Here is a 13683-nt window from a genome sequence, read left to right as displayed (position 1 = left end):
CCTTCCTCTGGCTTGCCCCACTTCCTCTTTTCCTCCCCCCACTCGCTTTTCTCTCCAGCCCTCCCCGCCACCAAGGCTGGGTCCCGGTGTACCCACCACAAGCCTCCATCTTCCCAGGGTCTTTTGAGAGGGCTGAGGACACACAGTCGCTTATTCATGTAGCAGAGCAGGACCCTGAGGGGGTGGTGCATGGCAACCCTGGAGGGGCTTGCTGAGAATGGACCCCAAGCTCCATTTTCCAAAGGAAGAAACTGAGGTGGGGCTGAGAAGGGGAAGAGAGACCCCCCCCACCCCCCCGCACACAGCAGGCGCTCAGGGAGGGGCAGCTGAAGGAGGGGATGAAACCTGCAGCAGAGGCTGGGGGGAGGCCGAGTTATATACCTGCCTCAATGCAGTGGTCTCTAGTTGGGGGAGGGTGCATGCTGCAGACGCTCAAGGGCGCCCCCTGAGGAGGGAGGGGCCTTCTGGGCTGGGCCTCGAAGGATGCATAGGAGAGCATCAGGAAATGGCTGCTGCAGAGGCCCAGGAGTGTTCCAGTCTCAGCCCGGGTGGGGCTGGTGTTCCTGCCCCTTGGCCAACCCCTAGCTGAGAAGAGGTGAGGTGGCCGAACAAGTCCTGATTGGGGACAAGGCCTGCTCTCCACTCCACGTAGCTTCTTGGAGCCACTCGAGTCTCCCAGCCCTTGCCCTGCAGCCCTGGTTTCAGCCTGCCAAGCACCCCTCCAGGCTCAGCCGACAGCCAGAAGCAGCCCGAATCATCGAGCAGCAGAAAGGGTCACCCCCCAGGCCCTGAATTGCAAGGTTGGCAGGTCCCAAGGCGGCTGGCTGGACGCCTGTGACTGAGAGACACAAGGCCAGGGACAGAGCAGCCTGGCCTTTGGGAAGCAGGGAGTGGATGAGGGGGGAGTTCGCCCAGGGCCCGGGCGGAGACGGGGGAGCTACAGAGAGTTTCTTGGCAGTTATCTGGGAATTCTAGCACGTGGCTCTGAGCCTGGGGGCTCTGGTCTGTACCGGGTGATGGCCACCCTTCCCACCTGGTTGTGGCCTCCGCAGCCTTCAAAGAGACCTGCCACCAGCCTCCTGCAGTGGGCTGGACCAAGCCACCTCTTCCCTGGACACGCATTCCACATCCATATATGGACTAATTGGTCACTGGTTTCAACACACACTCGGTGAGCACCTATTATGTGCTGCAAAGCCCTGGGCAGGCCTGGAGACAGGCCAGTGGTGACAAGCCAGTGCCCCCAGCTAAACCACCCTTCCCCTTCTCATTCATGTGAAAACTCAGCTTCTTGTTACCAGTTCTGAGAAGGTGCTTGCTCCTCTAGGCGAGCCAGATGTCACTCTGGGGTCCCATGGCCCCTGGGCTTCCGTCTGTCATGTGCACTGATCACTGTTGGCCACCAGCTGGATACAGGATCTGCCTGCCAAACTGGCAGCTCTCAGAGCGGGAACCACCCAGAACAGGGCACCCATGTTAAACCAGTATTTGGAGAGACCCAGAGCAGTAAAGAGTGACCAGGAAAGGGTCTCCTCTGAGGGCATCTGGCCTTCAGCTACTGTTCCTGCTGCCCTGCCCTCAACCCTAACTCCTCTCTGGCTCATGGAGTGTCCTTCCCCACTCCTTGGGACTTCCAGATGGTCCAGGAGGGCAGTTCAGCTATGGCTACAAATGACAGACGATGGATGGTGGGCCCCAGAGCTGAGCTGAGCAGTCCGGCTTGCCTGTGCCCAGCTGGGCCTGGGTCACCGGTTAACAGCCCAGGCCTGGCCTTGGCTGGGTGTGACCAGGCAGCCCTCAGAGGCAGCAGCCTGGCTCCATGGGAACAGTTTCTGTGTTCTACAGAGCCCTGGCCAGCAGCAGGGCAGCCTCGGAGGCCTCTTCACAGACAACTTCCAGCCACTGATCCCTGAGCCTATCCTATCTCTGGGGCCTGGGGCCCTGAGACCCCTGTTAAATGGCTACGAACTCCCTGACTCCCCCACACCGCACCATAATCCTCAGCCCTGGGTCTCTGAATACTGATGACCCCCTACTTAGCAAGCTGAGCATCCCCAGCCAGATACCCCTCAAACCCGGGCTTTCTGGGCAGTTGAGCTAATGTTGGCAAAGGGGGGTGAACCCCTAAACACCCCTTCCCCCACAGCTGCACCCACAGCAACCAAGAGCCCTCGCATCCATGCTGAACCTTGTGCCCACGGGGGAGCTCACGGCTCATGTGACATCCACACTCGGAGGGTCCCGGGGTGGGGGACACGGAGAGACGGTCAGGCCAGGTGCAGGCCTGGCCACGCGGGCTGGACTGAGCACTGCCCAGCGGTGCGGTGACCCACAGCTTGCGCATCCGACCCACGGGCCCCAAACCAAGGGCGGCCAACGCCAAAACTCTCTCCCTTCGCCTCTTCCTCAATCTCGCTCTCGCTCTCTCTCAGTCCATCTCTCTCTCTCTCTCTTCTCTCTTTTTTTTTTTTTTTTTTTTTTTTTTTGCAAAAGGAGGGGAGAGGGGGTGAAAAAATGCTGCACTGTGCGGCGAGGCCGGTGAGTGAGCGGCGCGGGACCAATCAGCGCTCGCCGTTTCGAAAGTTGCCTTTTATGGCTCGAGCGGCCACAGCGCTGTCCTATAAAACCCGGCGGCGCGACGCGCATCCACTGCCGAGACCGCGTCCAGCCGCCAACACAGGCCTCTCGCCTTCGCTGCTCCGCCGCCAGTCTACACCGTCTGCAGGTAAGGCCGCGGGCCAGCCGGCCGTGCTGATCCGCGCCGGGCCCCTGCCTTCCCCGGGCAGGCGGCGCCCCTCGCCCCAGCCCCATGGACAGCACCCAGAAACGGGGAGTGGGGCTTGTGCGCTCCCCGCTCGGGGCCGGGCTGCACTCGGTGCCCGGCAGCACTCGGGGCGTTCTCCTAGGGTGGCGGCCGCGGGTTTTCGTCGGAGCGGGCAGCTAGCTCAGCTGGGGCGTATGGGTGGGCGCGGCAGGGGCCGCCAGGCGGGTGGGGGGCTGGGGACACTACTGCGCGTGCGTTTGCGCGTGCGCGTTGGGGCCGGGCGCCGTGGCGCGAGGGCGCATGCGCACACCATGCCGCGCCGCCGGCTCCCGTGGGTGTGGCCTCCGCGCGCCCGGACGACCGGCGCTTTTTGAACGGGGCCGGGGCGGGGCCAGCGGCCGTGGGGAGGGGCCGGTGCTTGGCTTCCTGCCGCGCGCCGCGGGGCCGCCTCTAACCAGCGTTTACCTTTTATGGTAATAACGCAGCCGGCTGGGCTTCCTTTGTCCCCAATCTGAGCGCGCGCCGGCGCCCCCTGGCGGCCAGAAGGCTCGCCGTGCCGGAAGTGGGCAGGGCGGGGGCGGCCCCACTCGACCCCGGCTCATGGCCCAGCTCTCCCCGCAGCTCACCATGGATGACGATATCGCCGCTCTCGTGGTCGACAACGGCTCCGGCATGTGCAAGGCCGGCTTCGCGGGCGACGATGCCCCCCGAGCCGTCTTTCCCTCCATCGTGGGGCGTCCCCGGCACCAGGTAGGGCGCCAGCCTCGGTTCTGACTTGGTGGGTGGAGCCACCCCTTGGAGCAGGCAGAGGACGAGGCCCGGCTCCTCTACAACGGCAGCCTGTGGTGTTTTGGGTGGGGTTCGGTGGGGCCGTGCCCATGCTGAGGCCGCCTTGCTCCTCCCTCCGCAGGGCGTGATGGTGGGCATGGGCCAGAAGGATTCCTACGTGGGCGACGAGGCCCAGAGCAAGAGAGGCATCCTGACCCTGAAGTACCCCATCGAGCACGGCATCGTCACCAACTGGGATGACATGGAGAAGATCTGGCACCACACCTTCTACAACGAGCTGCGTGTGGCCCCCGAGGAGCACCCTGTGCTGCTGACCGAGGCCCCCCTGAACCCCAAGGCCAACCGTGAGAAGATGACTCAGGTCAGTGGCCCGCTGTCCTTCCCTGGGAGGCCACCCCATCCTTTCCGGCCCTTCTGTGCCACACCCTTTCTCATTTGTTCTTTCTTCTGCTATTCTCCTAGGACTTTCTTCTCTGACCTGAGTCTCCTTTGGAACTCTGCAGGTTCTATTTGCTTTTTCCAGAAAGATGGAATCTTTCTCGTGTTTGCCTTTCTGACTAGGTGTTTAGAGTATAAAGTGCTGTGGGTGTAGGTACTAACACTGGCTTGTGTGACAAAGCCAATGAGGCTGATGATGTAAAGTGGCCTTGGAGTGTGTATTCAGTAGGTGCACAATAGGTCTGAAGTGAACCCCCGTCCCGGGGTCCCCAGCACACTTAGCCGTGTTCCTTGCACTCTCTGCATGTCCCCAGTCTGGCCTGCCTGCCCCTGGTGGCTTCCTGCATGTGACATGGCCTATCTCTCCCTACAGATTATGTTCGAGACCTTCAACACCCCAGCGATGTACGTGGCCATCCAGGCCGTGCTGTCCCTGTACGCCTCTGGCCGTACCACTGGCATCGTGATGGACTCCGGTGATGGAGTCACCCACACTGTGCCCATCTACGAGGGGTACGCCCTCCCCCACGCCATCCTGCGTCTGGACCTGGCTGGCCGGGACCTGACGGACTACCTCATGAAGATCCTCACGGAGCGTGGCTACAGCTTCACCACCACGGCTGAGCGGGAGATCGTGCGTGACATCAAGGAGAAGCTGTGCTACGTCGCCCTGGACTTCGAGCAGGAGATGGCCACTGCGGCCTCTAGCTCCTCCCTGGAGAAGAGCTATGAGCTGCCTGACGGCCAGGTCATCACCATTGGCAACGAGCGCTTCCGCTGCCCCGAGGCCCTCTTCCAACCCTCCTTCCTGGGTGAGTAAGGCCCCCTCTCTCTGCCTCACACAAGGGTCACCTTTGTGGCCACCCTGGAAGCTAAGTCTGGCCGCTCTTCTCCTCAGGCATGGAATCCTGTGGCATCCATGAAACTACCTTCAACTCCATCATGAAGTGCGATGTTGACATCCGCAAGGACCTCTACGCCAACACGGTGCTGTCTGGTGGGACCACCATGTACCCAGGCATTGCTGACAGGATGCAGAAGGAGATCACCGCCCTGGCTCCCAGCACAATGAAGATCAAGGTGAGCGTACCAGTCTGACAGTGGTCTGGTGGCAGGTCCCTTTGTTGTCAAGGCAACCTTTATGGTGTGATGCATAGCCCCAGGGCCGTGCCATCCAGGGTCCTTAACACTACCTGTTCTCTTTCCAGATCATTGCGCCCCCTGAGCGCAAGTACTCCGTGTGGATCGGCGGCTCCATCCTGGCCTCGCTGTCCACCTTCCAGCAGATGTGGATCAGCAAGCAGGAGTACGACGAGTCCGGCCCCTCCATCGTCCACCGCAAATGCTTCTAGGCGGACTGTTACTTAGTTGGTTATACCCTTTCTTGACAAAACCTAACTTGCGCAGAAAACGAGATGAGATTGGCATGGCTTTATTTGTTTCTTTTTTTTTTTTTTTTTAATTTTTTTTTTTTGGCGCTTGACTCAGGATTTAAAAACTGGAACGGTGAAGGTGACAGCAGTCGGTTGGAGCGAGCATCCCCAAAGTCTACAGTGTGGCCGAGGACTTTGATTGTACATTGTTCTTTTTTTTAATAGTCATTCCAAATATCGTGAGATGCATTGTTACAGGAAGTCCCTTGCCTGCCCAAAAGCTGCCCCACTTCTCCCTAAGGGCCAGTCCTCGCCCGAGTCCACACAGGGGAGGGTGATAGCATTGCTTTTGTGTAAATTATGTAATCCAAATTTTTTTAATCTTCGCCTTAATACTTGTTTTTTTTTGTTTTGTTTTATTTTGAATGGTCAGCCATCATGGCCCCCTTTTTGTCCCACAACTTGAGATGTATGAAGGCTTTTGGTCTCCCGGGGAGGTGGTCGAGGTGTGGAGGCAGCCAGGGCTTACCTGTACACTGAAACTTGAGACCAGTTCAATAAAGTGCACACCTTAAAGAAATGTGTCTTCGTGGTGTGGATGGGTTTTGGGCAGTGGTACAGCTGGGAGAAGGGTGGGCCAGGCCAGGCCAGGCCAGGCCAGCCCGATCTTCTGGGGGGATTGAGGTGTTCTAATGACATTGAACAGTCTTGGATGGCTGGCGGGCTTGTGTGAGGAGTTAAGGATCCTGGCCTCCAGACCTTATTTTTAAAAGATTTCTCTGGTCTGGTTTTTCTACCTGTCCCCCAAATAACCTTTTTCTCATTGGGTTCTGAGGTCCAGCTGCTTCAAGAGTGGGGAGTGGGGCTATATAGATGTTGGGGAATGAGGTGTTGAGGAACAGTACCTCGGGGTGGGGTGGTTGACCTTGTGAGTGGGGGCTTCCTGGGAGAGGGTCTCTTTCTGATCTTAGTATCTTCTTGGAATGGGGTGCCACAGTAGTATTGGCTCCTAGGCTACCCTCACAGGCCTGGGGCTCAGGCTGAGGACAGGGCCACCACCCTCGCCTGCCAGCTCACCTGGAGTGACAGTACCTGCACAGCCAAAGGGGGGACTTTCCCCGGCGTTTGCAGGCTGGCACCCTGCGTCCAAGGCTGGGGGCAGGTCAATGGGATGTTTGGCAGAGGTGGCTCTAGTTGGCTCTGGGGGAGTACGGGTTCTGCTTTGTAACTGGAGTGTGGGTACCTTTCTGCGCACCCTCAAATGCAGGCCTGGCCTAAGTCTGCAGGGGAAGCAGCCACACAGGGCTGAAGGTCAGCATCTGACTTGGGAAAGTTTATTAGAAAAGGGATAGATAACACTCCACAGTGTGGTCTCAGGCAGAGTGAGAGGGACAGTGAGACAATAGACAGAAAGGCAGGAAGAGAGAGAGGCAGCATCTGACTTGGGCAGGGCTCTGAGTCAAATGCCTCCAAGAAGAAAGCCAAGCCTGGCCTACCTCCCATCTGCCAGCAGCAGCCGACACCAGCAGAGAATGTAGGGAATGATGCCCCCCCCCCCCCCCCCCAATTCCCCAAAAGGAAAGAAAAGCAAAAAAAAGAATCCCAAAACAAACCAAAATTGAACCCCCCCCCCCAAACCCCCAGCTCCCTCCAGCGCTCTACTGCGCCCTCCAGTGTCATTTTATAGAGAAGGAGCGGAGATTTACCCACTCGGAGCTGTGGCTGACTCCAGTTCTGGAGATTCGAGTCATTTTACTATTAGTGAAGGTGATTATCTTCGTCCGTGGGAAGGAGACTGTTCTGGGACCTTGTGGTGGCTTCCAAAACCAAACAGGAGCCTGCGGTCTCCTAGTTCACAGGGTCAGGTGTTCCTACTTCAGTACCTAAAACGCCGCAGCAGGTACACAGCGAGTGCTCCAGAATCCATCCTGTTCCTGCGGGTATCCTGGGCTGCAGCTGCAGGCCCAGAGGTGGTGGGAACACGGAGCACTCAGGACAACTTCTGTGGCTCTGTCTCCCAACCCTGCGAAGTCTTAGAAGCCCAAGAAGCAGAGTCTGTGGAAGGAAGCCCCTCCTGAGCCAGTTCCAGCTCTTTTGGGCCAATTCAGGGGTGGTGGTGTGCCCTGGGCTCTGAGCTCCAAGTAAGTTTCCATCTTGGGCCACTTATTCATTCCATGGACATTTTTTCCGTGACAGCCCACTGTCGGCTGGGCCCGAGGCTACTGAGATGGCCTGGGCACACACCCTGCTGTGAAAGAGCTGTCAGTCTGGGAAGAAAGACCCTTCCTCCAATTGCTATTTGTGCCAGACATGGTGCCAAGGATGGGGGTGCAGTTAAGAGACCAGGTGTGTTTCCTGCCTTTGTGAGGTGTCCAGTTTAACCAGGAGAGACAATAAATATGTAGGCAAACAAATGAATGTATAATTACTAGTTGTGCTCATGAAGGGTGTGGCAGCTGTGTGTGAGAAAGACAGGATCATGGTGATGAAGATGGTCACCATGGTGATGGTGTCATGGGCGTAGACACATCAAAACTCATCAGATTGTACCTCAATAAAGTGGAAAAAAAAAGAAATACAGGTAAAAAAGAAAAAGCAATTGTAATTTTGCCTTTTTTGAACAACGGAAAGGTAATAAAGGGTCATAAACTTGGATGACTGGTGGGTAGGGAGCCATCACTCTCCTCTGAAGGCTTCCTGTGGGAAGGATGTCTGAGCTGGCCCAGGAGGCCAGACACAGTTACCTGGCCAGGTGGATGTGTAGGCATGGGTATCTCAGACAGAGGCCTGGATTGACTGGGGACAGAGGCCCAGAGACTGGAGACACAACCCTCGGGGAAGAACGGGAGGGTGGTTGGGGCCCGATGTCCCGGAAGTCAAGTCACTGTCCACGTGCACACCTAAATAATGGGAATGTCAGTGACAACTGGAGGGCTGGTTGTGAGCAGGTGCTCCATCAAGCTTTTCCTTTGAAAAGCTCCAGAAGTGCAGGGAAGACACACATCTGACTTTGAGAGTCCTTGAGGCCCTGCTCCTTCCCTCCCAGGCCTGCAGCTGGGCTGACTCTCTGACGCCTGGCTTAGAGCAAAGGCCCAACCTTCTAAGGCAGGCTAAGCGAGAGGACGCCACACAGCCTCCATCTTCTTAGCACACACTTACCGGTTAGAAAAATGAGGTCAGCGAGGACAGCTGGCTGGCCCCAGGATATGCACCTCAGAAGTGAGAAGGCTGGAGTTTAACCCTAAAACCTACAAAGTCCCATCACTGCCTGCTTCATGGCCTCCGAGGACAGAGCGACAGGCCAGACAACCAAGGCTCACATCACCACGACCGTTTCCACTTTATAGACATGGGGACTCTCCTCCTATCCCCTTTGCACCTTCCCCTGCTGTGGGATGAGAGCGACCCCCGGGGGCAGCTCTGACAACCTGAGGTGCACCTTTTTAATGAGCCGAGACCTTCTCGCGGGAATGCCCCTCCTCTGCAGAGCAGCCGTGCCCGGGCAAACTGCACTCCAACAAGCCCCTCCGAGGACAGCCCTGGCTAGTGCCGGAGCTTGGAACCCGGGGTCCCTCCCTTCGTCCTGACACCTCCTTGGGACCTGGCGGTGAGGACGCAGGGAGGCTGCCCGCGGTCCCACTGATGAGGGGCAGTCCTCTTCCATGTGAGGAAACTGAGGCTTGGCGGGTAAGACAGCTCGGAGGTGTCAGGATTTGAACACATGTTCTGGCCTGCAATTACCCAAGGGACACAGGGGCTGCAATCATTCAGAGACCCCTGCCAGGGGCCGGTACCTTTCTTCACTCAGTCATTCATCAGTCTGCTTGTATTTGGAGCAGCCACACAGTGCTGGGGGCTGGGGGAACGGCAGTAACATGAAGACATTGTCCCTGTCTTCATGGAGCTTCGCTTTTGCGGCACCGTCCAATGGGGGCCCACCAGCCATATGCGGCTATTTAAATTTAAATGTATTAAAATCAGGAGATGCGGTCAGAGAGCAGGGGCCCTGTGGGTCCTCGCGGGCTCACCCGCGCCTCAGCGGGGCCTCGTCGGCAGCGCCGCACCCAACATGGCGGCCGCGCAGGGCGAGAGGAAGTGCGTCGCCGAGGGCGCCGGAAGTTAGGGGAGGCCCCGCCCCCTGCCGGGGTCTCTGTGGAACCGAGAACGCGCCGGCTTTGAGCATCCCTGGCCGGCTGGGCGGGAGACCCTGGGGCTGCGGCTCCGGCAGCCGCGGCTCGGCCCGCCGTGGACATGGCCAGCTCCGGAGAGGTACGGCCGGCGCCTCTCTCCGCTGTCCTCCCTGCCCGGCGGCTTCGGCCCCGCTCGGTCTTTCTCATCCCGACTCCGGTCCCCCTGCGTCCTTTTTATCCCGGCCCCCCTATCCCGCTCCGTCCTTCCTGTCCCGACCCCGGTGTGCTTGGTCCTCTTCACCCCGACCCTGGCGTCGGCCGGCCTTGGTCCTTCCTGTCCCGACCTTGGCCTTGGCCTCGGCCTGTCCCTTTCATCCCGCCCCTGCCCCATCCCGCCCCCCAGGCCTTCGCCCTGATCTCCGAAGGCACGAGCTCTCTCCGGGTTCGGTTTTCCATGCCTTTCCCAGCCCCGCAGTCCTAGTCGCCCCAAGTCTGACCCGCCTCTCCGCTCCCACAGTTTCCAGGCTCTGTAGGCCTCCCAGGCACTTGCCCCGTGCCCCTGTGCCTCTGAGACGGTCCCCCTCCGTGACCGCTTCGCACCCCAGCCTCTATCTCTGAATGCTCAGTTCAAGTCCAGCCCATTTTTCTCTGAGCCTGCTCGTGTGACTTGGGGGTTAGTGGAGGAAAAGCCATTTCACCAGGGGAACCTAGGATTTACCCTGGAATTTCTTCCCCAACACGCCACAAATCGGGGTCCGATGGAGAATCCCACCGATCCCTTGTGAAGTAGTGCAAAGTATTTTCTCTGCAGACCAGGGTGTGGGGAATCTGGACTCTGACTAGTGTCTTGCCTTTTGTTGCTTTCCATCTTCCTTTATGTGTACCTGTGTTTATATCTGTCATCCAGGACTCAGCATACTTCCTGTCCTAGGGGACTGCCTGTGGCTGGGGAACAGAAGTGGATGGGATGCGGGTATGTGGAAGGTGGCTGGGGGCTGCTGACAGTTCCTCTTCATTTGAAGTGAATTTGGCTCAGAAGTGCCTGTGGCTCCTTGATTGAAGCGGAGGGTCCCACCTGCAGATTGGTGGTAGGATTGAAGGACCAGAAAGCCACAGCTGCTTGAGAAAGAGTTCTGGGGTAGCCCAGAGCTGTAGCAGGTTCCTGGTTAGTTGTGTGTACTTGGGGTGGAGATGGGGGGTTCTGGTCCCTTGCACTTATGGGGTCCTGGCACAAAGCTCCCACCTGTTCCTTGAAGCACATCTTGGGAACCTGGCCAGTAAGGCCTCTTGTCGCATTGTGGGCATCTCTCGGGATGAGAGGAGAGAGGGGAGTCTTGTACCTGGATGTGGAGATCAAGGTCTCTTTTCCTGGGATAGTCTGATTTTTTATTTATTTATGAAGATATAATTTGTATACTATAAATTTCACACTTTTAAAGTGTACATTTCAGTGGTTTTAAAAAATACATTCACGAGGTTGTGTAGCCAGCCATTCCTACCGTCTGACTCCAGAATGGGGCCTTCTGATTTTGAAGGTCGTTGCTGGCTTTAAAATGCAGATGTCCAGGAGTCCTCCCAGAGTTTGAGAGGAGCGGGCCTCCACTTTTTTTTTTTCTTTCTTCCCCCGCCCGAGGGCTCCGTTTTTCACAGCACTTAAGATGATTCTGAAGCAGGTGCTCCGTTGACTCACCTGGTTCGGTTTCTCTTTCTCTTGAGTATTAAAAAATGATCCCTGTTGGAGAGGCGTTTCTGGCCTAGCGCAGAGATGAGCGAGCTGAGAGGATTGAGTGCTGTGTATTAGGGGACATTCCAGAAAACGCCAACTAGAGAAGCAAAGACCTTAAGAGGTAAAGAATGGAACGTAGAAAGAGTGGAGACCTTAACATTATGCGTCCTTTCACGTTGCTCTTGTGAATTCAAAAAAAAAGGTGAAACTGCACACACTCGGCACAGAGTGAGTGTGTACCCACCGCCTGTTTCAGTGCTTGTGAGCACGTGGCCAGTCTCGGCTCCTCCCTGTCTCTCCCATCTCCTTCTGGACTAGAGAGAGCGCTTCCCACACTTCCTACCTGTTCATTTTTGAATCCTGTGACTACTTCGGGTGCCTAACTGACAAACAGATGGTAAACATCTGGAAGGGGATGTGTTTTGGTCAGGTACTAAGGTTTCAATACTTAATTTTGTTTCACTTTTTTAAAAAATGTGAAATGTTACACATTCAGAAAAGTGCATAGAACACAGTTTAGTGAATAACTAAACCGTTTTAAACTCCTTTCCAGTTGTCGTTATCTCGTTCTGGCCTCCTGGTTCCCAGACGTGCCTGATAAAGATCACCTCCCTCACCCCTCACCCCTGAATGGGAATCTCTGGGACACTAGGAAGTGCCTGGCCTGGACCTTTTAGGAAGCCTAGTGGCCCGATTCTCCTGGTGGACGGAAGGGCAGTTTCGGCTCAGCCCTGCCTTAGGCATTGTTTGCCCTCCGACCTTCAGCTACTTACCCAGTTTTTTAAAGCTGGAACACAGGTCTGCCTCAGTTTCCCCAATGGCTGAGACTACATTGTCCAGAGAGGCAGAGGGAAGCAGGTAGAAGTGTATTTGGGTGTGTGCGGAGGTGGGCATGCCCCGGGCCTCATTTCTACATGACAAACGACACTCGGAGGGCATTTCTGTTGGTTATTGCCTCCCCGGAGCTGCCGCCTCTCCTGGGGGCATGGTGCTCTGACTCATGGTGCTCGGATGCGTGCCTCAGGAAGCCTCCGAGCCAGGGGAAAGACCCAGCTGGCAGACCTGGCAGCCGCCTCCTGGCATCGGCTGTCGGGCCACCAGCCGGCTGCTCCTCCAGGCCCGCCCCAGCGCCAGGGGACATAGCCTGTGGAAAGAGTCATCTGCGGGATGTGCCGAGACTAGACAGAAGGAGCCAGCACTCAATGCCTGGCTTTTTTTTTTTTTTTTTTTTTAAATATAATTCTTGTAATTTCTAGATGTTTTTATGGAGATTGGGCATTAGTAGTGTCACTGAAAATTATAGGACTGGGGGTTTTGTGCAGTGTTTTGCCCTGTGTTCCTGTCGCTCTGTGATGACATTCTTTGGTAAATCTGCAGGTCGGGGATCAGGACAGGTAGGCCTCAGGTTCCTCCTGCTTGTCCCCAGGCCCTCTTGGTGCCAGAGCCCTGTTTGTCGAGCCTGCCTGCTGAGGACTGTCCCTGTTTGAGCCTTTCCCTGGAGATGGAGCCCCTAGGTCTGGGCTGGGGTCCGGGAATCCGATTGTTAACAGGTGCCTGGGTGATCGGGTCGGGAAATTTTTAAGTAAAGCCACTTACAGCCCGAAACACTGGGCGCAGCATACAGCAAGCTGTGGCACCTGTGGATGTGCCACTGCCGGCCGCCTTCTGCCCTGGTGGACGCTGGGAGTAGTGACACAGCGTCGAGGGCAGGCCAGATGGAAGGGGCAGTGGAGGCGCGCCTGGCCGCTGCCTCTTGCGGAGACGGGAACGTGGGAAATATTCATGGGAGCCCCTTCCTGGCCTGGCCAGGGCTTGGCTGGCTGCAGAGACTGTCAGGCCAGGGTAGGGGGTGCCGCAATCAGAGGTCCCAGGAACCCTGCAGTGCCTGCTGCGGGGTGCAGACAGGCTCTTCCTCTCCAGACTTCACTGTTGCCATGGCAGCAGCAGGGCTTGCCAAGCCTCAACGCTTCCATCCACAAAAATACGTTTGGGAAAGAGGCAGGCTGGAGGAGGAGGGGCTGGTAGGCAGAATCGCTGGAAAAGGCAGTAGCGCTAATGCTGCCCGCTCTCCCAGGGGAGGTCAGAGGGTCTCTGCAGTGAGGACATTTTTCAGGCAGGAGCATCCCTTCGGGAGGTGCTGGGGAGAATCAGGGATTCCTCCCCCACGGGCTCCCCTTAGAGCATCTGAATCCCCTCGGCCTTGACTTGGGGACTTCGTGTCACACTAACCTCGGTCGAGCCCCTCTCTTGATTGTGCACAGCAAGGCGTCGTCCAGGAGGACAGAGGCCCACGTACGGGAGGAAAACTTTTGGCAGCGATCTCCAAAAGCAAAACGAGACGTGGGCGTCTTATCGGAAATACCAGCATGAGTGTCTAACCAGACGTGTGATGAGTGCGGATAAATTGTGCGGTCTCTGTCATTGATTACTAATCGCAAGGTTTAAAGATGTCACTAGTCTAGT

General features: G+C 57.1%; 2 protein-coding genes across 3 annotated transcripts in view; both read left to right on the top strand.

The window, feature by feature from the left end:
- Nucleotides 1-2578: 2578 nt before the first annotated feature.
- Nucleotides 2579-11865, top strand: ACTB (actin beta). 2 transcript variants are annotated; one of them, XM_023532794.1, is made up of 6 exons: nt 2579-2725; nt 3386-3514; nt 3675-3914; nt 4365-4803; nt 4890-5071; nt 11824-11865. In XM_023532794.1, exons 2-6 carry the CDS (start codon nt 3392-3394, stop codon nt 11848-11850), a joined length of 1011 nt encoding a protein of 336 aa, XP_023388562.1. In that variant the 5' UTR covers nt 2579-2725; nt 3386-3391; the 3' UTR covers nt 11851-11865. The 2 variants fall into 2 exon arrangements, with proteins under 2 accessions (XP_023388562.1, XP_011362131.1); XM_011363829.2 differs by lacking the exon at nt 11824-11865 and adding an exon at nt 5200-5944.
- A 355-nt stretch (nt 11866-12220) lies between these two features.
- Nucleotides 12221-13683, top strand: part of FBXL18 (F-box and leucine rich repeat protein 18) — a 41934-nt gene continuing 40471 nt past the window's right edge. The window contains exons 1-2 of the mRNA XM_023532764.1: nt 12221-12337; nt 12647-12695. Coding sequence (XP_023388532.1) covers nt 12221-12337; nt 12647-12695 — 166 coding nt within the window. The remainder of the gene's footprint in view (nt 12338-12646; nt 12696-13683) is intronic.

This window comes from Pteropus vampyrus, unplaced genomic scaffold (assembly GCF_000151845.1).
Source record: "Pteropus vampyrus isolate Shadow unplaced genomic scaffold, Pvam_2.0 Scaffold90, whole genome shotgun sequence".
NCBI lineage: Eukaryota > Metazoa > Chordata > Mammalia > Chiroptera > Pteropodidae > Pteropus > Pteropus vampyrus.
The sequence above is the reverse complement of the archived record's forward strand: the minus strand, read 5'-3'. Positions and strand labels throughout refer to the sequence as shown.

Excerpts from the sequence above, each read along its gene's own strand:
- ACTB (XM_011363829.2), top strand. The coding sequence starts at position 3,392 with ATGGATGACGATATCGCCGCTCTCGTGGTCGACAACGGCTCCGGCATG. Across the intron at positions 3,915-4,364 it reads ACCGTGAGAAGATGACTCAG|ATTATGTTCGAGACCTTCAA; the intron begins GTCAGTGGCCCG and ends CTCTCCCTACAG. Across the intron at positions 4,804-4,889 it reads CTTCCAACCCTCCTTCCTGG|GCATGGAATCCTGTGGCATC; the intron begins GTGAGTAAGGCC and ends TCTTCTCCTCAG.